The sequence below is a fragment of the Citrus sinensis genome, chromosome 2 (assembly GCF_022201045.2).
Source record: "Citrus sinensis cultivar Valencia sweet orange chromosome 2, DVS_A1.0, whole genome shotgun sequence".
Classification (NCBI taxonomy): domain Eukaryota; kingdom Viridiplantae; phylum Streptophyta; class Magnoliopsida; order Sapindales; family Rutaceae; genus Citrus; species Citrus sinensis.
The window spans coordinates 4,240,661-4,264,266 of record NC_068557.1 but is presented as its reverse complement, the minus strand read 5'-3'; the positions used below and the strand labels follow the sequence as shown (position 1 = coordinate 4,264,266).

General features: G+C 35.1%; 5 protein-coding genes across 5 annotated transcripts; 3 read left to right on the top strand and 2 right to left on the bottom strand.

The window, feature by feature from the left end:
* Nucleotides 1-425: 425 nt before the first annotated feature.
* LOC102627040 (dihydropyrimidinase) lies at nucleotides 426-6,606 on the top strand. The gene is made up of 13 exons (XM_052434696.1): nucleotides 426-644; nucleotides 883-1,056; nucleotides 1,158-1,209; nucleotides 1,992-2,261; nucleotides 2,411-2,622; nucleotides 3,362-3,482; nucleotides 4,232-4,319; nucleotides 4,407-4,485; nucleotides 4,797-4,884; nucleotides 5,001-5,041; nucleotides 5,142-5,194; nucleotides 5,356-5,512; nucleotides 6,218-6,606. The coding sequence occupies exons 1-13, from the start codon at nucleotides 528-530 to the stop codon at nucleotides 6,407-6,409; spliced, it is 1,644 nt and encodes a 547-aa protein (XP_052290656.1). The 5' UTR covers nucleotides 426-527; the 3' UTR covers nucleotides 6,410-6,606.
* A 34-nt stretch (nucleotides 6,607-6,640) lies between these two features.
* Nucleotides 6,641-7,710, bottom strand: LOC102626760 (uncharacterized). The gene is made up of 3 exons (XM_006470463.4): nucleotides 7,639-7,710; nucleotides 7,163-7,351; nucleotides 6,641-6,879 (listed from the first exon to the last, which is right to left on the bottom strand). Exons 1-3 carry the CDS (start codon nucleotides 7,654-7,656, stop codon nucleotides 6,832-6,834), a joined length of 255 nt encoding a protein of 84 aa, XP_006470526.2. The 5' UTR covers nucleotides 7,657-7,710; the 3' UTR covers nucleotides 6,641-6,831.
* A 1,643-nt stretch (nucleotides 7,711-9,353) lies between these two features.
* LOC102627330 (splicing factor 3B subunit 6-like protein) lies at nucleotides 9,354-10,000 on the top strand. The gene has a single exon (XM_006470465.4). It carries the CDS (start codon nucleotides 9,470-9,472, stop codon nucleotides 9,842-9,844), a length of 375 nt encoding a protein of 124 aa, XP_006470528.1. The 5' UTR covers nucleotides 9,354-9,469; the 3' UTR covers nucleotides 9,845-10,000.
* A 3,215-nt stretch (nucleotides 10,001-13,215) lies between these two features.
* LOC107174771 (uncharacterized) lies at nucleotides 13,216-17,276 on the bottom strand. Its single transcript, XM_052434843.1, has 4 exons — nucleotides 16,625-17,276; nucleotides 15,577-16,508; nucleotides 14,589-15,315; nucleotides 13,216-14,528 (listed from the first exon to the last, which is right to left on the bottom strand). The coding sequence occupies exons 1-4, from the start codon at nucleotides 17,274-17,276 to the stop codon at nucleotides 13,216-13,218; spliced, it is 3,624 nt and encodes a 1,207-aa protein (XP_052290803.1).
* Nucleotides 17,277-20,312: 3,036 nt separating this feature from the next.
* On the top strand, nucleotides 20,313-22,323 carry LOC102627616 (flavonoid 3',5'-hydroxylase 2-like). The gene is made up of 2 exons (XM_006470466.3): nucleotides 20,313-21,254; nucleotides 21,531-22,323. The coding sequence occupies exons 1-2, from the start codon at nucleotides 20,352-20,354 to the stop codon at nucleotides 22,170-22,172; spliced, it is 1,545 nt and encodes a 514-aa protein (XP_006470529.2). The 5' UTR covers nucleotides 20,313-20,351; the 3' UTR covers nucleotides 22,173-22,323.
* Nucleotides 22,324-23,606: the final 1,283 nt, after the last annotated feature.

Below are 23,606 nucleotides of genomic sequence, written 5' to 3'. Positions count from 1 at the left end.
TGCCCTCACACTTTAAGTCCCTACAAAAATATTGTGGGAGATAAAAATATTTATAAATTTTTTTCTCTTTCGAAATACGAATAGAGTAGAGACATCTCTTCTCTGTAAGGGTTATTTGTTTGGACATGTAATTAATTAAATTTATGTAATAATATAAGTCTCAATTATGTATATATGATTATAAATATTAATTTAATATCTACTATAATAGCAGTTATAAATATCTGTGTAATACAATAATTTAATGTATAATTATTATTAAATAAAATATAATATAGGAATCCCAATTATGGGTAATGCTCGCATAAATGTTTGTTCGTAGCTCAATCCGACTATTAGCCACGTTACCCTTTGTTGATACCGCTGGGCCTACATTGTATTTTGTAAGTTTTGGCCCAATTGGTCCCAAGGATCAGGGAGTTATTGACAAAGTGCAAATTACAAACAAAACTCGCCTCACAAAGCCGCAATAAGGATCTGCATGGTGTACTGGAAGATCGAGTATCCAACTAGGCACAGGCTGACTCATGACGCATTGCCTGATGATTCATTCCATGGCCTCTGCTTTCACTCATCAACTCACTTCGGTCGCTCTTCTTCTTCTTCTCCTTTACTTTCCTCCAATTTCCGAATCAAATAACCTGGTATTGTAGTAACGCCTATTCTCCTTCTGTTTATCCTCTTTTTTTTTTTTTAAATTTTTTAGAAATTAAATTAATTACTTGTCAATAATCAAACAAATTTTAAATTTCATTTGTTTGTGATATGAACTTTATCTAAGTCAATAGTTTGTTACTTTGTAATAATAGTTTTGTGATGCTGGGAGTGACTTAGACATGAACTTCATCTAAGTCAATAGTTTGTTACTTTATTTTTCAATAGTTTTGTGATGCGGGGAGTGAGTACGGTGGGCTCCAGTGTGGAATTCAATCGTCATCGTCATCATCAGCGAAGATCTTGATCAAGGGCGGAACAGTGGTTAATGCTCACCATCAGCAGATTGCTGATGTTTATGTCGAGGACGGTATCGTTGTTGCCGTGCAACCTAATATTAATGTACTTTTTATAATCCCTCCAGTATACTAATATCCACTATATATGTTTTTATTGCTGCTTGTTGAATAATTTGATTGCTGTTCCCTGTCGGCACTTGGCAGGTTGGTGATGATGTAAAAGTGCTGGATGCCACTGGAAAATTTGTTATGCCAGGTTAAATTTCAAATTGGTGATATCAAATTCTATACTATGGAACCCAATATAAGGATGTGAATGGGTGGCAACATGTGTCACAACATGATAACATAACGCAGATACAATCGTGTGTACACTCTATTCGTGAACTTGATTATGACATGAATAATTATTACTTTTATACTCGTGTCCTGTTAACCCATTTATGAACCTGACATATTTGACGTGCTTTAAAATTATTTTTTATTTTTTGGTATTAACTTTGTTAAAAGGGTCAACACCATTAGACATGTTGAAGAAATGGGTTGTATCTGTATTTTGATTTCAACAGTAGCTTAAATTTGACTTGAAACAAATAAGACACCATAACATGAATTGCCACCCCTTGATGTGATATAGCATGAAATGCTTTGTCAAGATTATTTGATGTGCATTATTTGTTTACATAAATTTCTGCAATCTAAATGCCAGAGTCAGGTTAATCCTTCTCTCAGTGCATGTGTAAATCTGTTCTGTGCTACATCATATGAGGTTCTGTAATGAGTATATCATATGTTTTGTTTTTCTATCGTTACAGTCACTTTGGGCTCCTTATGTTGTATTTCTTTCTTTCTTGATGTTTTCTCAGATTTCAAACTTGGAGGACTCCCTATTCTCTAGAATTTTGTGCTACCATTGCTGTTAACTCCAAACCCAAGACTAATACCATGTCCACATTATCCTTAATACCTTTTTATTTACATAAATCTGACCTGATTACCTTTTTTTTTTTTTTTTTCTTACAATTGTGAAATTGACAGGAGGAATAGATCCTCACACTCACCTTGCTATGGAGTTCATGGGTTCTGAAACCATTGACGATTTCTTCAGTGGTCAGGCTGCGGCACTAGCCGGTGGGACAACCATGCACATTGACTTTGTTATACCCATTAATGGAAGCTTGACTGCTGGTTTTGAAGCGTATGAAAAAAAGGCAAAGAATTCTTGCATGGATTATGGTTTCCATATGGCAATTACAAAATGGGATGAAATAGTTTCTGACGAAATGGAAGTTATGGTTAAGGAGAAAGGTTTGCCCCCCTAATTTTTAGCTTATGTAATCTGGATTTTAATTTCTCATTTTTTATTTGATTACATCAATAATCCATGATGAATGGTTTATTCTGGATTCCTGTTGGTTTCTACACATATAGTAATTTTAGTCATTGCCAACTCATAGGTATCAACTCTTTCAAGTTTTTCATGGCATACAAGGGTTCTTTTATGATCAATGATGAGCTTTTAATAGAAGGATTCAAGAGGTGCAAGTCTCTAGGGGCCTTGGCTATGGTCCATGCCGAAAATGGAGATGCTGTATTCGAAGGACAGAAAAGGATGATTGAGCTTGGTATTACCGGTCCGGAGGGACATGCTCTTTCTAGGCCTCCATTGGTAATTCTTGAAATATGTTTTGACACTTTTGAATTCATATTTTCTTCTGGTATTGCCTTTTTTTTTTTTTTAAAATGCAAGTAGAGGTATCTTTTAGATAACTTTATTTTTTTTGGTGGTACTATGAAATTTATGCTGGACTATATGTATTGATGTGTGTTATCTTCTTTCACATGGAGCATATAGTCTGAAATTGTTGTGTCAACCGCTTTGCTCTGAAAGGATGGAGTACGTATAAAATATTTTACCAATTTAAACAGAGAATGTGAATATGTGACTTTCAATTTCCCTTTCCTGGGGCACTGGAGCTGATGTCTGTTGCTGATGTTCAACCAAAGCTCAGACCTTAAATATAATCAGATATCAATGTCATCTAACTTTTGGCAATGTGTACTTTTGAAGCATATTATGGAGAAAAATAGAATTTTACTGTCATTTATCTATTAGTTATCTGTATCTGTGGTTCTTGTCATTAGTTGAAATAACTGTTACTTTTCCTGTGCTTCTGTATTTCCTTGTGATCACATTGTTTGTCTTTTTTTTTTTAACTTTTTCTTTTTTTGCGTGTAAAGATGCACTTAAAAAAAATTTGGACAGTTAAAAAGAAAATGTACATTTTTGTTACTATTTTACTGACAAATATTATACATTCACTGCATTGTCTTTGCTAATTTTCGCTGTGTGGGAAAAATAGATCATACCCTTTTCTATTGAGATTTATGATACCGTGTCTATGCAGCTGGAAGGAGAGGCAACCACTCGCGCAATTCGTTTGGCAGAGTTTGTGAATACACCTCTTTATGTTGTTCATGTCATGAGCATGGATGCAATGGAAGAAATAGCTAAAGCTCGAAAAGCAGGTCCAAACTTTCTAAATATTACAATTCCATTGTGTGATTCCTGCAGTAATATCATTAGGATGGTAGAATTTTGTTGAAGCCAAATACAAATAGATTGTTTTGTTGCTGCAAATTCTACACTTTTATATAATAGTTTCTCATCATCTAAGTACTCTTGACAACTGATACAGAGAAAGAGGGAAATAGCTTGATGCTTTAAGGCTCCGAGTAACGAAGAGTTAATTGGCTAGTTATGAGAAGTATTTTTCTTCATAGAAGTTGATAACATCAATCTTATCAGCATTAGTCGTATTCAAATAGCTAGAAACAATTAACTGGGGTTTAATAATTCCAAGATTGAACGGTTTCCGTAGTGTTTTTTTCCTCTCTTAAAATGTAAAAACTGTTTTGTTTCAAGTTTAACTGCCAGTTAAATTCCTTTTAATTTATGGTTCTGTCAGGATTTCTGCTTATCTTATACCCTGTTCTGATGTTATGCCTACAACTGAAAAGTAAAAAAATCAACACAGATACGATGAGATATGTAAAATTGACTGAGATCCTAGTGCAAGTGTGTTGCTACCATAGATATTTCACAATTTGGTTCATTTCATTTAATTGTAATTTTAGGCTTTCCTTTCTCTATTTTGTCGGAATATAGATAGATATCTAAACTATAGTTTAAACATCTCCTTTCTCCTGTTGCAATGTTTTGTTAGTGGTGGTGATAGCATTAGGCTCGATACTTACTCTACTTTTATTAATTGCAGGGCAGAGGGTCATTGGAGAGCCAGTAGTTTCTGGATTAGTCCTTGATGATTCTTGGCTTTGGCATTCAGATTTTGTCACTGCTGCAAAGCAAGTATCTTCATGCTTCCTTTTTCTTCCCCTTGTTTGGTCCGCTTCATTGCTTTCTTAAAGCATTACAATCCTTTGACATTTCAGGTATGTCATGAGTCCCCCTATTAGAGCATCAGGACACAACAAGGCTCTACAAGCTGCCCTTGCAACTGGGATTTTGCAGGTTTCTCTCTTCTTTCTATGAGAGTTTACCGCAAAGTGGCATACTTGTTGATTCATATTATCGCTTGAGTATTCTATGACAATTAAATCAATGTTCTTTGGAAATTATGCATTTGCTGTGACATTGTAAGTTGCAACAATTTTCGCTGCAAATGCTGACTGCAAAAATGTCAGTAAATGGCTTTAAGCTACAAGGGGAATGTATGAGTTCTCATCCGGAGATTGGATTATTATTGCCTAAGTCACATTCTTTTGTAATAAATTTTACAGAGATATTAAATTGTTTTACATGGTACTTTCTACACTTTGCAGCTTGTAGGAACTGATCATTGTGCCTTTAATTCTACACAAAAGGCTTTTGGTATTGATGATTTCCGGAAGATACCAAATGGTGTGAATGGTAATACATAATGGTCCATTTTGTTTCTGAAAACAAATGTTCCTTTTTAAATATATGGACAAGATTGTATCTATTCCGCTCTCTAATACTTTCACTGTGGCAAACACTCAATGTAGGTATCGAAGAGAGGATGCATTTGGTCTGGGATACAATGGTGGTAAGCCACAAAAGATCTTAGCTCATTCAACTAATATAAACAGCTTCGTTAGAATCACCATTTCTAATATCTTTTTTATTCCAAATTCTTTGTCTTGAAGGAATCTGGCCAAATTTCTGTGACTGATTATGTCAGGTTAACTAGCACTGAATGGTATGGAACAAATTTCTTTCAATAAGGTTTTCTCATGTTAATTTGTCAATGAACTTCTTGGCTTACACTGAAATAAATCGGTTATATTCGTTTCATAGTTTGATCATGATACATATGCATGGAATCTGAGGTATGCATTACCATATTTGAAAATTTTGCAGTGCTAGAATATTCAACGTATATCCCAGGAAAGGAGCAATTCTTGTTGGATCTGATGCAGATATAATTATATTCAACCCAAATTCAAGCTTTGAAATTACTGCAAGGTCCCACCACTCTAGATTAGATACAAATGTCTATGAGGGCAGGAGAGTAAAAGTAAGTTTTACTGTAGATGATGATAATTAATGTATCAAGTATTTTATCACCCATGCGTTAAGTGGAGGAGTTTCTCTTGGTTTGATTAATTATATGCCAATGCGTAGAAAAACGAGGCTAGTTATTGAACAAAAATGACAGTAGCATGTGATATGAATCTTATAAAAGGCACAAGCATGCACTGACTAAATAAATAGCTTAAAAAAGGTCAACTTTTCAACATCAAAATGAAAGTATTTGTGATAGAACAATGTAATATGAGAGGGATAGAGCATTTAATATGTTTGTTTTCCAGTACATAAGCTTTTATATATGGATACCATGTACAAAACATTGTATCATTCTAATACTTTAAATATAAATCAGCTAAACTGTAATAATGCTTGATGTGCCTATTAAAATACTGTATCTTTAGTTGCGTTTGAGTCATTGCGACCGTAAATTGCTGTTATATTCATTTATTCAGTTTAGTCTTCTCTTTCCAGCTATCTTTCTCCCAAAATGCTAATGCATTTTTCTTTCTTTAGCTGTATACTGTGAGAATGTTCCTCCAATCATTATTGAGAATTTAAATGTGCTTGCATATGCAAATGCTTTAAAGATGTCTAGATCTAGGACTTTGTCTCCGTCACTGTTCTTGTACGTATGGTGCCCAAACCTCATAATGGTGTGTCAGGTTTTGAAATTTCTGTTATGGTGTCTCAGGGGAAGGTTGAAGTGACGATTGCTGGTGGCAGGGTTGTTTGGGAAAATGATGAACTGAATGTCGTTCCAGGTTCTGGAAAGTACATAGAAATGCGTCCCTTTAATTATCTTTTTCATGGACTTGACAAAGCTGATGCTAAGTATTTATCTTCCCTCCAAGCTCCAGTGAAGCGTCTTAAGTCCTCGACCTAGATTGCAGGTATTAGCTTCTTTTTTTTTTCAGTTGTTGGAACTAAATTAGAAGGAAAATCATGCCCAATGTTCAGATTTGTGTTGAGCTGTGAACTATGACAAATAAATTCAGCTGTTTATCCGCCTGGACAAAAGAAACAAACACTGCATCCAATTTGTAAAATATGTATACCTGTTAATAAATTTTTTTTACAGAAGTTGTAATTAGATTATTCTGTTTTCTTTGTCTCGTCTGGGGACAATAGATGCAATAAAAATTTGAACAATTCTTAATAGTAGGGTTGATACATATAGAGCACACAAGAATACAGAACTTATTTGTCTAATTCTCCAATTTACATGTTCATCTATAAATTTACAGAACAGAAAAAAAATTCTGTTTTGTTTGACTCGAAATTTGAAGAAGATCTCAGGTTAAAGAATCAAGGCCTGATACAGCAGTTAATGTAGGTCAAGATCTTCTTTTTCCTCTGCAAGGCAATAAATTCCAAGGGATTAGAGAGAGGGGGGAAAAAAATAAAAAATGGGACATCATTTTTATCTTCTTTTTTCTTCTTAGTCTACTTCATAGAGGTTTTTTCTTTTCTTTTAAACCTTTTTACAAATGGGACTCTGGTATCTAACATTTTAACTTTAGCCTGAATACATTTTACATATACAATTGTATTACATGTACATGTAACTGAACATGTTACGAATAGACGACAGTGATGGATACGTAACTGAGAATGGTTCTGTATAGTGGAGTCTTACCATAACAGGATCGTCGTCTTGTTGATGAGCAGCAAGAATTTCCTGTTCATTTCCGTAGCTACGCCTGACATCAGCCTTTTGCTGCTTCCTGTTGGCACGAGCTCGTGAGAACACCATGGAATAGTCGGTAGCTCTGGGATCCTTTTGATCCCACGCACCAAATTGAGGGACAGTCATCAATCCATTTTTCTGCAGATGTAAAACATTTTGAGATCAAACTGCAGCAGTTTTTGTGGGAATATTGACATTTTGTTTATTCAATTTAAATATTCTCTCTAAATTCATCAATAATGATTAATGAACCAGATTCTATGAGATCACCAAGAACTCAGCTGATGCTTTTTGAAAAAACAGAAATTGGAGCATTTAAACAAAAAAAAAAATTAATATCTGATTAAAAACGGAGATGAATGTATTTGAAGTTTCAAACAAAAATCAAAATAAAGCTAAACTTGTTTAAGCGTAGAGCTACAGACCTCTTTCCGGTTTTCCATGGCAGCCAAATGAAGAGATGGAAGGGAGTGGCAAATGAATAGTCATTTTCATACACTAATATGTATATATATATATACGTGTCTATTTTAGGTAAATTAAAAACCTATTTGCCACATGTCATTGTTTTATTGGGCAAAAGAAGATTAAATTAGTTTATAACGGTCTACTTGATACGGTGAAAGAGTTGGGTAACATAGGCCATTGCATTTTCTGTTAGAAATTGTTGGTGGGTGTAAAACGAGAAGTCTTGAGACAAAAATTTTGCATGGTCTAGGAGTGCTTTGAAAAGAAAAAAGATAAATAAAATCTCATAATTGAAAAAGAACAATCCTACTCCTTATAGCAATTATTAGAAGGGTGTAATCAAGTTAATTAATGTTGTAACTTACAATAATTTAAGAGTTGCATTAATTAAGTTAAGTATAGTTCAGTAATTAAATACTTCTGAGTTGTTGTAAGTTATAGCTTTATGTAACTTAACAAGGTGGTGGTTATAAAATAATGAGTAAATTCTCTTTGAAAATGTAATGGACACAAATAAAAGATTTAGGCATTTGGTAAATTTTATTTTTATACTTGAAATTGCTTTCAAATAATATTTAAAATCAATAAATAATATGCCATGTGTGACATCATTTTAGATATAAAATTTCATCCTAATTTTATCAACATGTTGTTACTCATCTAAAATATATTTGTTAATTATTTGATGAATTACATATACAATTAATAGGAGATGTAAAAATGATTATGCTATTTTTTTGGGGGGCTGGATGATGAATTTTGAAAGTTGTGATAACTTTTGAAATATGCGGTTGCTGCCTAATATAACTCAGATGGTTGAATAGGTAATGTCTAAAATTTAAGTAATAAAGTTTAAAAATATCTCAATAATATCAAGGTGTTATGTAATTATTGATTGCTACCAAAAAAATGGCTATTTGCGTGTACACAACAAATTTAAAGGTAAAATTTACCAAAATCCTTACTTTTTGTTTTGCTAATTGTCGGTTATATTTCTAAGACTAACCAATTATCTAAAAAGAGATTAGAATAATTGAATCCACAATTGTTATGCATTACTTATTTATTAGATAGTAAGTTTCGTATTTTATAAAGTTATAAATCTATCTTTCATTAGATAAATGATACATTAATTGAAACTTAAATACTAAGATCGCTAACATTACTTCTCAACAACCATTTTAGAATTTCAAATTCTATAATATTATTTTCAACCTAACTTAACAATCTTATAATCGAGTCATGCTATACTTATTTAGTTAACATACTTAATTTGTATCTTACTGATGAGTTACCAATAAATGTCTATTATTTAGATTGAAAATAATAAAGTTTAACAATTATCTATTACTTGAACCAATCAGATGATACCACATCATTTACCGCATAAGTAGAGATGCAAATCAAAGAATCTCAATCAAGTAAGTAGCATTATTATTTCACAATCCCCAAACCTTTTTTTTAATATTTTATATTTATTTCTGCCATAAAGAAATTGGGCATATCACAGGCTTTAACCCAATTAGGTATGTGACCCAAAGCCCAAATTCAACTTCAATCCTGCCCAAAACGCCTGTTAAAAATAAATAAATAACCGACTCGTTGATACTGACAATAAAGATCACGGAGATAAAGAAATAGAATTAAAAAATTGTGACAAAATATTTGAAGAGACTAAAATATCCAAATTATTATAATTTGCTATAAAATCCCCAAATTATCGGAATCCCTAAAATCTACAGGGAGCCTCTCTCTGAATTTTCTGATCGACAAAGCGAAGCGAAGGGAATGGCGACAATACCTCTGCGGAAGGGCAACGCTCGTCTGCCACCAGAAGTAAACAGAGTTCTGTACGTCCGCAACCTGCCGTTCAACATCTCATCGGAAGAGATGTACGACATCTTCGGCAAATACGGAGCGATACGGCAGATACGTATCGGCTCGAGTAAGGACACCCGTGGCACGGCTTTCGTCGTCTACGAGGACATCTACGACGCCAAAACGGCGGTGGATCACTTATCCGGTTTCAACGTTGCCAATAGGTATCTGATTGTTTTGTATTACCAGCAGACTAAGATGAGCAAGAAGTTTGATCAGAAGAAGAAGGACGATGAGCTCGCTAAGATGCAGGAAAAGTACGGCGTTTCGACTAAAGACAAGTAATTCTTAATAGTTTAAGCTCTTTTGTTGAATTTCTAGGGTTACGGATTTTCAATTTCTAGTGTTTTTTTTTAAATTTATAAATCAAAATATGAACGGAACCTCTGTAATGTGTATGATGGATATTGTTGTATGAAAATAGAGAGTGGTCTTTTGAGAGTGGTCTTTTGTGCTTTTGATTGTAGATAATTAGTAGAATTTTGAATAGAGTACAATAGTCAATTACTCTTAATTTGGAATCAGCCAGATTGTATGCCTCAATATTAGGTAGCCTTTATATTAATCGTGCTTTGCTTCTTTTTTAAGCAGACCGGATTTTGAATTTCTAGGGTTCTTTTATAATCAGCTGACAGAGCCCAGTATGTGTATGGATATTGTCGTATCAAAATAGGGAATGGTGTGTGGATTATGTAGTTTTCCATAAAAAGTAGTTTTTATATTTGTTGTGCTTTGTTTTTTAACAGAGTAGATTTTGAATTTCAAGCGTTTCTGTAGATCAGCTGATTGAAGCTCGATTTGTTTTTCTTCATGTTCTGTTTCTCCTTTTTTTATATTTTTACTTAATTTTTGCACGAGCAGAATAGTTAATGATGTATCTACTCTGAGAAATCAGTTTAGATTTTCGGTCTGGTTAATGTTTAGTCATCTTTGTGCTCTGTTACTGCCTTCTAGTATAAGCATCTGGAACACTGTCAGATAATTGAAACAATATTCTCGAAAAGCCACTATTTTGTACTAAGATGGTTGGTAGATCTTGGGAAGATTGATTGTTTGGTTGAACTGAGATCCAAAACTTTTCTCTTTTTTCTGAGAAGTCAGGTTTTAATTGAATGTGCAGCTAGTACATCTTAATAATTCTCAAATTTCTGGTCTTGTTAGCTCTTGATCAAACCATATTGTGGTTAGTTGCTAGCGAGGCCAATAGAGAGTATTGTTGAGGTCAGTATTCTGTCTGTAGTAAATATATGCTTCAATGTGGTTTGGATTGAAGAAAAATCTTTCTAGAATTGCTTTTAGGTTAGTTAAGAAGTCATTGCTTACTGAAACAGATTTATCTACTTTTTGGAGAGGTGAAAGTTGGACTGATACGTAGGTTTTTTCTTTCACTCAAGCCCTAGCCACTGTAGATACGATTATCAAAGGATGGCAAGCAACAGTGAAATGTAAGATAGATAACTGTTGCATATTTTTTTGCCCTTTTCCCTTTTTAATTTAATAGAGTGGGGCAGGGTTGTGTAGCTTTTGGGAATATGAAGGTCGTTTATGAAATGGGCTATGTTTAATGTGGGTTTAACTTTTTTGAACAAAATACAATCTTTGTACTATGGAATTATTAGAGATTGCAGACATATATATAATAGAAAGTTCTCTACAAATATGAATGATAGGAGAGGGTACTCTTATTTTTCTTAGGTGGTTTCCTTTATGCATGTTTCAATAGTTATTGAGTTCTATGCATAATTGTGTCGTTTTCTTATGTTGCTTTCTATCACCACACCACCGTTGCCGCCACTACTCGTGCTGTCGTGCACCACCACTGCAGAGTGCAGGCTGCACGTGAGGGGTTGTGTGCGTGTGCGATGTAAATCAAGCATCACATGAGACGTTCATAGGATGTGGGCTGGTGAAGCAAATAAGGTGAGATCGTCGTCATCATGTATGCAAGTGATGATGAGGTGTAAATGTGGCTAAGTTACATAATAATATGAGTGGGTATGGTTAGGTTGTATAACAATGTAACTTACATAAATATTCCAAGAGTTGTACTCAATAATATTCCAAGAGTGTTTAATAACTAATAACCCGTTTGGGATTGTGGTGATGACAACCCAGCTACTAAGGTGTTTGTTAACACTTGTAGCTGAGTTTTGACAGCTTAGTAAATTTTTTTTTGGAACTTCTATTCCACAGCTGTAACTTTTACTTCACAACAGCTGCAGGTTAAAAGCTACAGCACCTCACTCCCAAACACACTCTAAATCACATTTAATTTATTTGAAACAACTCTTAAATCAATGTAAATTACATCAAGTTACCATGCACGCACATGCTAAAGCTTAATTATTTAGTCAAGCAAAAGTGGATAGAAGATACCCACTGCCACTAGCTGTCACAAACAAAAATATTAGTTTAGCACTGGTTTTGTCGGCCGGATTGAGTATCATTCTCTCTTAATTTTGAAGTGAAAATGAGGACAAGTGATTCTTAATGTTGGGGAATTCTCCTTTGATTCATCGTTTGGCTCTCACAATTCACACGGCATCACCAAGCCACCAAGAGATGCAATCATTACAATCAAGTTGGTGAATTCTTTCTTTCACAAATAAGTTAAAAAGTGATTCTTAATGCTATGACTGGTAGATGTGCGGACATGCGCGAGATATTGGAAACCTGATTGCTTCTATATTTAATTGAATACACCAACTTATGTTACAACTAACGAAGGCAGATTAGATAATTCCGTGAAGACTGAGGGGCAACTTACGCCGAATCAATGTAAACAAATCGTGCGTCTGACGTTGTATTGCATTATCATACTGTATTAGGTGTGTTGCATCCAATTGTAATGTAATATTATATTTTTGTGTAGTAGGATTGTATTATATAAAATAATATTATTTTATATTAATAATGTAATTAAATTAATAGTATTTAAATTTATTAATATTTTTAGGGTTCTATTATTAATTTTTTCAATTTAATTAATTGTTAAATAATTATTTTATATATTAATTATTTTATTATATCAATAAATAATATTAAATTATAAGTTTATTTTTATTTATTGATGTCGAACATAATGGTCTGATTTTTTAAATAAAAACTTTTTATGTATTTAAAGTAAAATATTTTATGTAATGAAAGAAAAATAATCTATTATCATTTTTATTATATATTCAATATTTTATATTATTATTTAAATTAATTTTTTATTTAAATATAAATCAATGTTAGTACATTTATATTTATTACAATTGATTGAATAATAAAAGTTAAATGATTATATTTAAAACATAAATAATATTTTAATGTAATACAACCTAAAACTTACCCCCTTTAAGTTTATTTTATACACCTTTCATTGCAATATTCATCTTTATAATGCAGCGCAATGCAACAAGAAATTGTAGCTAAACATGAGTTAGCATAAGTATAGTGTTTTAATGCAATGCAAATGCAGTGTAATGCAAGCTCTCAAATGCACCCAAAAGACATTAAATAATTGTCATGTGAGACAATAGAACTGCACCTATTGCCTTTTTTTTTCTCCTTTTTTTTCTTCCACTCACAACCAGATTAATTAATTAAGATTGTTTTTTAGGAATATTGGTAATTAAATCCCATCTTTTTTTTTTGAAAGGAAAGAAACTTCATTACTGTAAAGAGAATAAACACATGACTTGTGCTGGTATATTTCCCAGCCATACAACGGATTCTGAACCTTTTACAGCTAACTTAGCTAAGGTATGGGCATTTGCATTACCAGACCTAAGGGTGTGTTGAAATCTGACTTCCTGGAACTCTTTTTGTCTCTCATTGATTTCTGATATCACCCAAAAAACCTCAGTTTTGCTGCCCTTTCTGTTGTTTGCCAAATCAGTGGCTGCTTGACAATCTGATTCCAAAATGACTGCAGTGATTCCTGCCCTTTTTGCCACTTGCATTCCCCATTCAATTGCTTCATCTTCTGCATAAGGCACATCTCCGTTGAAACTTGAGGGCTTAATGGCTGCGGCAACCACATCTCCCTTATCATTCCTTATCACCACTCCCAACCTAGCTCTTTGACTTTGATGGTCAATTGCAGCATCCACATTTACTTTGCACCAGTTTTCGGGCGGGGGTTTCCATTGCTTAGGTTTCTCCATGTTTGAGATTTCCAACTGTAGTTGCTCAGTCCTTTTGAATTTTCTATAGGCTTCTACTACACCTTCAGCTTTGGCAACTGAAAATAAAGCATCCAGTTTTTCCTTTTTGAAGAGGAAATGGTTTCTCGCGTTCCACGTAGCCCACCAATATGCAACATGCAGCTCTGTCTCTTTTTTGTTTAGGAGCCTTGTTGTATCAAGAAATATATCAAACATATTCCTCCCATGAGAGGCTGTGGTCTCCTCAGCTGCGTGGTGAGAAAGCTGCCTAATCTTCTTTGCTGCTTTGCATTTAACCATTGCATGAACACTAGTTTCCACCCCTCGCTTGCATCTTTGACATATTGGGTCTGGCACCACCTTCCTTTTCCACAAGTTTTCAGCTGTTGGTAGCAAGTTTTTAACAGCCCTCCACATAAATATCTTTATCTTTTCCGGGAGATCTAGCTTCCATATGGCATTCCATTGTCTAGGCTCTAGATTTGAGCTACTTGGGGCACTTGGAAATTTTTCTTTTAAAGCTAACTGGTAGCCACTTTTAACCGAATATTTCCCAAGCTTATCATAGTGCCAACACAACTCATCCATTGCTGTGTGCCTTGGCAGGGGAATCCTTGAAATGATTTCTGCATCTTCTTTAATGAAATGCTGCTGGATCCAATCCCTCTTCCACTCCCCTTTGGGGCTTATTAGCTCTGCCACTTTAGTATCAGCAGCAAGGGTTCTTGGCGATATTGGCCTAAAAGTTGTTGGCCGCAGCAGCCAATTGCTTCTGTAAACTTGGACATTTTCCCCAGAACCGATTCGCCATCTTGAGCCTTTTAGAATTATTTATCTGCCCCACAGAATGCTTCTCCATATAAAGGATGGATTGGAACCTATCTTGGCGTTGAAAAAGTCATCGTTCTTGAAGTATCTTGCTTTGAGAACTCTTGCCATTAGAGATTCCGGATCTTGAATAATTCTCCAGCTTTGCTTTGCTACCAAGGCCTGATTGAAACATGACATGTCTTTGAACCCCAAACCGCCTCTAAGCTTAGCATGGCTCATTCTCTCCCATCTAGCCCAATGAATGTCGTGCTTCTCTTTGTTAGTTCCCCACCAGAATTTGGCTATTGCTTTCTGAATTCCTTCACATAATGTCAATGGAAGTTTAAATACGCTCATGGCGTAAGCCGGGACAGCCTGAGCTATCGCCTTTATCAACACTTCCTTGCCTCCGCTTGAAAAAAATTTGTTTTGCCAATTTGAGATCTTACTCAAAACTTTTAGCTTTACCTCATTAAAGAAGCTCATCTTTTTTCTTCCAATCATAGATGGTAAGCCTAAATATTTTTCATATTTAGACACCATCTTCAATTGGAAAATATTTTTGATGGCTGTGATTTGCTTTGCTGGAAGCTTTCCACTACAAAACATTGAAGATTTTTCATAGTTGAAAATCTGTCCTGAGGCGGCTGCATAGCAATCGAAAATTGCTTTTAAGTTTCGATAATCTTCAATGGATGCTTTGGTGAAAACTAGGCTGTCATCCGCGAACAAAAGATGTGAGACCATTACTTGTTTATTAAATTTGAGACCATGAATCAGCTTCTCCCTTTCAGCCTGCATGAGCAGATTAGAGAAAGCTTCTGCACATAATATAAACAAGTAAGGTGATAGAGGGCACCCCTGCCGCAGCCCCCTTTGGGGTTGAATTAAATTTGTGGCAGCCCCATTAATGATGATTGACAAGGATGTTGTCGTGATACAATTCATGACTAAATGAACCCATTTTTCTGTGAAGCCTAATCTCCTCATAATGTGCTCTAAAAAGTCTCATTCTACCCTATCATAAGCTTTGCTAAAATCTAACTTGAGAGATACCAGCCCATTTTTCCTCCATTTACTGTGCCTTATTTTGTGTAGGCATTCGTACCCAATAACAATATTATCTGTAATAATTCTATTGGGAACGAATGCACTTTGATAAGGGGAAATGATTTGGTGGAGAACTTGCTTCAACCTATTAGCTATGACTTTTGCAACTATTCTATACACCACATTACATAGACTAATAGGTCTGTATTCGGTAACTTTCCTAGGTTTGGCAACTTTCGGAATCAAGGCAATGAATGTATGATTTAAGGGGCTGAGGTTACCTTGATCATTCAATATGTGCAAGCAGGTTTGGGTCACTGCTTTGCCAACATGCTGCCAATGCTTTTGAAAAAACACTGCATGCAATCCGTCCGGGCCAGGTGCTTTAGTGGGGCACATTTGGAACAAGGCTTCTGATATTTCCTCTGCTGTAAAAGGAGCATTCAGCTGGTCATTCATGGTTGTTGTAACCTTTGGTGTTAAGCCCTCCAGCGATGCATTCATCTGATCTTGGCTCGGCTTGGAGGATGTGAAAAGTTGCTGAAAATAACCACAAAACTCTCTTTCTACAGCTTCTCCATCTTCTGTCCAGCTGCCTTCTTTGTTCTCCACCCCCCAAATTCTGTTTTTCCTCTTTCTAACTGTGGCTTTTGAGTGGAAAAATTTAGTGTTTTTGTCACCCGCTTGCAACCAATTAGCTCTAGCTCCATGCCTCCAATAAATTTCCTCTTCCAACAAAATATTGTGGATTTGCTTTTCAATCTGTTTTATGCCATTTGCCTCTTCATATTGCCTCTTGCTTTGCTTTGCCTTCTGGAGCTCTTTCATTAGCGTTTTTAACTTCCTTTCCCGACCTCCAAACTCCTCCTCACTCCACCATTTTAATTGAGCCAATGAGGACTTTGCCGCAGCCTTGAATTGCATTACAGGGCTTCCACCTTTTACAGCACCATAATTCTCCCATTCAGCTTTTATTATGCTTTTACAAGTATCATACGAGCTCCACATGTCCTCGTAATGCACCCTAGGAAAGGTTTTTTCATATACTGCAAACCGAGACTTTTCTCTTTTATCTCCATCATTATTGGATAATGATCATAACCTACACTAAGTAAGTTTTGGCACGGTTGCTCCTGAAAATGGTTCCCCCACTCTTCATTGCATAGGAATCTATCCAGCCTCTTCTCCACAAAGTGTTGCCCATCTCTGCCGTTACACCACGTGAATTGATACCCTTTATAGCCCAAATCGGCCAACTTACTATCTTGAACAGCTTCTCTGAACTCAGAAACCCTTCGAATGTTTTTATCATTCCCTCCACTCTTCTCATCCAATCTCAAAATTTCATTAAAATCACTGAAGCACAACCATGGTTTGGAGGACAAACCTGATAACCTTTGTAATAAAGTCCACGTGTGCTGCTTTTGATGAGCTTCCGGGTGTCCGTAGACTCCGGTACATCGCCATTTTTTGCCACTGCCACTCTGCACTTCAGCATCAATGTAATGCCTACTGTATGAGAGAATGTGCACATTAATGTCCGACTTCCACATCATAGCTATGCCTCCGCTTTTCCCTTTTTTACTTACTGCAAAACACTCATCAAAGCCAAGCTTTTTACATTCTTCATGGATTTGTACAGCCTCCAACTTTGTTTCGCACACAAAAATGAGCTGAGGTCTGTTTTGTTGGAGAATTTTCCTCATAGCTAGGCGCGTCCGGGGATTCCCCAAACCCCGAACGTTCCAACTTATGAGCTTCATTGTTGTCGGCGGGGCTGTTCACCAGCTCCCGCCGCTATATCTTCTGGAATGGTTTTTATATCCTCAAGGCCATATCATTGTGTTGTTCCCACGCCAGCTGAATTTTCATTGTAGGGGCATTAATCTGAAGTTTGTTGTTGAGAGCTTTATTTGGGCTATTCAATTTTGCTCTCTTTGACTTTGGGCTTTGGCCGCTAAGTGTACTGCTTGGTCTTTTAGCCTTTGTTTGTCTCCCCATGATGCTTCTTTTTTCTATTTGAGCTCTTGCTTTTGCTTTCCATTTCCGGCTTTTGGGCTTTGACTTGGCTTTAATCGGCCCATTTACTGACTCCTCAACTTCTGAAATATTCTGGCTGCTTATGTCTTGAGGATTTAGAATAGCCTCAAGCTTGATTTCATTTTGCCTTTCACTTTCCCGCCTTCCACTGGTTCCCGCCCTGCATTCCAGTTTCCTAGGAGAGCCTTTTCCAGCTGCATTGCTTAGTTTTGCTTCCCCCATATCGTCTAGTCTGTTGTCTCTGATATTTGTAGCATTCACAGCTATTTGCATTAAATGCTCTTCAGCTACTTCTCTCACCTTTCCCATTTCCATTGGGGTTATGGGCTGACCACTTTCGCTTTGACCCGATCCATTGTCTTGTTTCGGGTTGCTTTGGGTTTGCCCGGTTTGATTCTGACTCTGGCTTGCTGTGTTCACCATTTCTACCTTTTGTTGATGGCGTTCTTTGTTCCATTTTCCTCTCCCTCTATTTTTCCTGTTCCATTCAGTCACTGGCAATGCTTTTAGCCATGGTCCGTAGGCTAATTTTTCCTTTAGTTGCCCCTTATACTTTAAGCATTCCCTGTACTGGTGACCTACGAGTCCACAACAGAAACAAAATTCGGGGAGCCTTTCATATTGGACTCCTATTGGTGTTTTAACTCCATTTTCTTGCTGCAAGAACAGAATTTTTTTCAGTGGTCTGGTGACATCCACTGAAATTCTTGTTCGAACTATAGGCCCCACGCATTCCCCTACTTCGTCGGTGTCCACATCTTCCACTTTTCCTATCAAAGACCCCAGTTTTTGAACTGCATATTTGTCCATGCACATAAGAGGCACATTATGAAACTGTATCCAAAATGAAGTGTGTGAGAATGATTGCTTTTTTATGTCCCTAACTCCCGTTGGCTCTGTAAAGACTATTAGGGCATTATCAAAGTGCCAAGGGCCACCTGCAAACACCCTTTTTTTTATCCTCTTCTGAGCCAAATTTAAACATGAAGAAATTCTCCCCCATGCTCTCAATCTTCACTTCTCTAAGCGTTTTCCACACTTGTCTCATAGCGATTCTCAGGCCTTCGATGTGTATCCCTCGGTTAAGAAGGATTTTTCCTATTAAACAGTGAGCTGCAAGCATGTCCCCTTTTTCTTTTATCATTCCCTCATAAATAACCTTGTCCTCTTCTTCCTCTTCCAACGTGATGGAGCTGCACTTCTTAATTAGTTCCTCTGTATCCATTTGATCCCACCCGCTTTTTCGTACTGCCACTATTCTAATAACAGCTGCACCGCCAATATTGCTCCCTCTTTAATGCTCTTTCTAAACCCTTACCTTTCAAATAAACCCCCAGCACGCGCCCCCGCTCTGACTGCTTCCTTCTTAGATCTCAATTCCTGATTAACCCGACCCACCCAACTTGTGGGCGACCCTATAAGGATTATGGCAATCTTGTTCTGCTACCATTCTAGGATTTTCTCTGTGAGAGAGAGAGAGAACCTTAGAAGGAGACTTTCCTTTTCCATGTTGACAGTCACGGTTCAATGGACTCTTAAAACTTAATTAAATCCCATCTTAATCCATAGGAACAAAGTTTAAATCATCAACCTCTTATTTCAACTCAAGATTTAAGCAATTGAATTAGTTGACACTCATAATGTCCTATCAAGCTTTTAATAAATGCATATATTTTCGTATTTGATACTACTAATCACGATTTTGTGAAAAACTCACCACAACTTTACATTAATATTGAATTGCGACTGTTAAATGCAAAATAAATTATTTATGTTTCAAGTGCCTTCACCATTATATGAACGATATTATTGATATGTATCGAGGAACAACTTAAAAAGTTTTACATAGATAGATATAATCAATGAAAGATTTCAAGTCTTAATGTAAATTTGAGATTAAATGTTTTAAACTTAAAAATCCTCAATCAACATCCCTCAATCAAGAATGTCCTTCGCGCTTTTAAATTATCCATTCAATACTTACCACATGTATTTTCATATTAAAATGATTAGTTAAAGAATACACATAGTAGTAAATGAATAGATAGGGACCATTGCTTTAAGAGCACCCTATACACTACTTACCCCCTATTATTTTCATAATATTCAAAAAGAAAATATAAAGGAAAAGAGAGGTGAATGGGTTATATGCTTGAGATAATTTATCTTGAAAATGTAATATATATATATATATATATATATATATATAATTTTTTATTAATAATAAAAAGTATAAGAGAAATACCTTATTATTAATTTTTTATTTACACCGAAAGATACATTTATTATTTTAATTTTAATTTATATGGTTTATTTAATTTATAATAAATATGAATAAAAGTATATTAAAAAATAAGAGTAAACTGTAAAATTATGGTGCCATGAAGATTATTATCTATTATAAAAACAATAAGAGAGTAAATAGTATATATTGATATTAAAAGGAGAAAACTAGCAATCTTCCCACCCAAAAATTTCCCGCTCAATATTGTTATCACATCCAGTTTTGATATTTTAAGGAGCCAAAATAATTGAACTGTAGTTTTTGATACATACCTATATAGATTTTACAAAATGAGTAATATTTAGTTTCAACCACCAAACTCACATCCTCGTACCATACTTGGTAGATGTGAAGCTGAATCTCACGTGATATTTACCTAACGCAAAATCCATTTCTTTATAATTTCATATCAAATTCAAACTGATACATACAACCCAATAAACACCTACACATAGACATGGCTTCCCTCGACACGGTTCTTCTCCGGGAGATCACCGTGGCGGCACTCTTAATCTTTCTTATTACTCGTTACTTTATTCGTTTTCCCATCCGAAAATCATCCCGACCACTTCCTCCGGGCCCCAAAGGGTTTCCAATCATCGGCGCACTTCCTCTACTAGGTGCCATGCCCCATGTAACACTGGCCAAAATGGCTAAAAAATACGGACCTGTCATGTATCTTAAAATGGGCACATGCGACATGGTCGTGGCATCCACACCGGATGCCGCTCGAGCCTTCCTCAAAACCCTAGACCTGAATTTCTCGAACCGGCCGCCGAACGCCGGTGCAACCCACTTGGCCTACGACGCTCAAGACATGGTCTTTGCTGATTATGGTCCGAGGTGGAAACTCTTAAGAAAGATAAGCAATCTGCACATGCTTGGTGGAAAAGCCCTATATGATTGGAGTAACGTGCGTAACATTGAGCTAGGCCACATGCTTCGAGCCATTTGTGAGTCTAGCCAGCGAAACGAGCCCGTGGTGGTCCCGGAGATGTTGACGTACGCCATGGCAAACATGATAGGTCAAGTCATACTAAGCCGTCGAGTTTTTGTGACCAAAGGGACAGAATCTAATGAGTTTAAGGACATGGTGGTAGAGCTCATGACGTCAGCTGGATTTTTCAACATTGGTGATTTTATACCCTCGATTGCTTGGTTGGATTTACAAGGGATCGAGCGTGGGATGAAGAAATTACATAACAGATTTGATGTCCTGTTAACAAAGATGATTGAAGAGCACATGGCTTCAACTTATGAACGTAAAAGGAAGCCAGATTTTCTCGACATTGTCATGGCTAATAGAGAAAATTCTGATGGAGAAAGGCTCACCATCACCAACATCAAAGCACTTCTCTTGGTAATTTGTGTCTTCAAAACTTTACCCTTTTTTTTATCTCACTTTTGTATTTATTATTACGCTCATGCATTTAAGGTTATCAAAGTTGCACTTACGAAATATTTATTTCATACCTCGTGCCTCTTGGTCTTTCTTTGTGTTGTTCATTTTTGTACATATGTGAAATGCAGTATAATCTTGATAAATATATTATTCTCAAGTCGGGTTTAGTCAAATATGTTATTTAATCTAAGTATTAATTCATTGAGACACTTTTTTATTTATTTTTGGGTCTAGAATTTATTTACTGCCGGCACGGACACATCATCGAGCATAATCGAATGGGCACTAGCTGAGATGTTGAAGAACCCTAGTATTATGAAGGGAGCTCAACAAGAGATGGATCAAGTAATTGGCAGAAACCGAAGGCTTGAAGAATCAGACATAGAGAAACTCCCATATTTAAAAGCCATATGCAAAGAAACGTTTCGAAAACACCCATCAACGCCATTAAATCTTCCACGTGTCTCAACGGAAGCATGCGTGGTAAATGGTTACTACATTCCCAGAGGCACAAGACTGAGTGTCAACATTTGGGCAGTAGGGCGTGACCCCGATGTGTGGAAAGACCCTCTAAATTTTGACCCAGAGAGGTTCTTAAGTGATGAAAAATATGCAAAAATGGATCCACGTGGGAATGATTTTGAGCTGATTCCGTTTGGTGCTGGCAGAAGAATTTGTGCGGGTACTAGAATGGGGATTGTGCTTGTTGAGTACATTTTGGGCACATTGGTTCATTCATTTGAATGGAAATTGCCAGATGGAGATGACCAAGATCAACTCAACATGGATGAAACCTTTGGCCTTGCTCTTCAAAAGGCCGTTCCACTTTCTGCTCTGCTTCGGCCTCGCCTCGCCCCTTCTGCTTATGCTTCTTAAATTGATGACCACTTTTCATTTCTTCACGAATTTGTTTCTCGATCTCTATGGATTGCAATTTGTAATAGCGATGATCATCATCACTGTCGTCAATTTCAAGTGTGTTTGTGTATTTTGAGATAATAAAAGAACATATCTTGGCTTGGCTGTTTTTACAAATACTTTAACATTCATCTTACTAAGAGTAATGTTAGGTATCCCAAATTTTTTATTCTAAAAAGTTATCTCAAATAATGTAGTATTTATCAATTGGTTAGGGTGGATAATAAAATTAATTCACTTAAATCTTGTAAAGAATTACAACCAATCAATTAATAACATATTATTTGAGATAAAAAATTTGGAATGTCTCATTACTCATAAGCTGAAATAATAATTGATGACATTTTCATTTGACTTAGAACCAATTTGGTAATGTTGTACTTTTTTAAAATAATTGTTGTTAACGGTGATATAGAAATAATTAGTTGTGAAAAAAAATGTTAAATATTTCATAAAATTTATTTTAAAAAATATTGTGAGTTTTAAAAGTAGTTATATGTACTTGATAAATTTTATTATTAAATTGGTATAAGAATGCAAATGACTGAAATTGACAATATATTAAATATAATTTATTTACACATTTATAAACATATATATAAAAAAATTATTGTATATATATAATAATTGAAAACTAAAATAAGTATTTTTGTTTTATAATTTTATTTTTTACTTTATTATCTTAATACTATTGGTAATAATAGTAATCTCTTTAATTTTTTATTTTATTTCCTAATTGAACAAGAATAATTTTATATTTTTATAATATATGTAAGGATATAAACAAAATTGCAATAATTGTAAAATTAATTCTCAAATTAAGTTTTGAAAAATTACTCCTTCCATATTTTTCAAAAAACTATGAAAATTTTTTTTTTTTTAAATTTACCAAACATCAAAATTAAATTTTTATCTTTTAAAAATTACTCAAATTTTCAAAAATAATGTCTATTTGTCTTCATTTAATTGTTAAATAGCACCACCATTAATAATTTATTAGCCATAAAAGTGCCCAAAATTGTGGGCCTCAATTAGTTTCCATTTTTAGCTTTAGAACAAAAACAATGACATCAATCATTCAATTGTGTCATAAGTTTCATGCTATTTTCAGAAAAAATAAAAAATAAAAAAAGATTATCTCACCTAAATATCCATGATGTTGTAGGTGATCTAATTTTTAAGGCGCTGGGTGCTTTAATATGGTAGGTTACTGAAGCGAAGCAATTGAATTACAAACTTTTTCCCTTCTTTTTTTTTGTTTTTTGTTTTTTGTTTTGGCGACCCCGTTACATACAAGTAATTTAATTAATGCAGAAAATTTCAAGATCCTCTACAAGCTTAAAGCTTATTAAAGTTTAAAATGAACTAAAATGGTGGATTAAATCAACACAA

Coding starts and splice junctions, on each gene's coding strand:
- LOC102627040 (XM_052434696.1), top strand. CDS start 528: ATGACGCATTGCCTGATGATTCATTCCATGGCCTCTGCTTTCACTCAT. Junction 2,262..2,410: donor AGTTATGGTTAAGGAGAAAG/GTTTGCCCCCCT, acceptor GCCAACTCATAG/GTATCAACTCTTTCAAGTTT. Junction 4,320..4,406: donor GATTTTGTCACTGCTGCAAA/GCAAGTATCTTC, acceptor TTGACATTTCAG/GTATGTCATGAGTCCCCCTA.
- LOC102626760 (XM_006470463.4), bottom strand. Junction 6,880..7,162: donor AAGACGACGATCCTGTTATG/GTAAGACTCCAC, acceptor ATTGCCTTGCAG/AGGAAAAAGAAGATCTTGAC.
- LOC102627330 (XM_006470465.4), top strand. CDS start 9,470: ATGGCGACAATACCTCTGCGGAAGGGCAACGCTCGTCTGCCACCAGAA.
- LOC107174771 (XM_052434843.1), bottom strand. CDS start 17,276: ATGAGGAAAATTCTCCAACAAAACAGACCTCAGCTCATTTTTGTGTGC. Junction 16,509..16,624: donor GATAAAAGAGAAAAGTCTCG/GTTTGCAGTATA, acceptor GTGCTGTAAAAG/GTGGAAGCCCTGTAATGCAA. Junction 15,316..15,576: donor AATGGAGGAAAAATGGGCTG/GTATCTCTCAAG, acceptor CTGCTCATGCAG/GCTGAAAGGGAGAAGCTGAT.
- LOC102627616 (XM_006470466.3), top strand. CDS start 20,352: ATGGCTTCCCTCGACACGGTTCTTCTCCGGGAGATCACCGTGGCGGCA. Junction 21,255..21,530: donor ACATCAAAGCACTTCTCTTG/GTAATTTGTGTC, acceptor TTTTGGGTCTAG/AATTTATTTACTGCCGGCAC.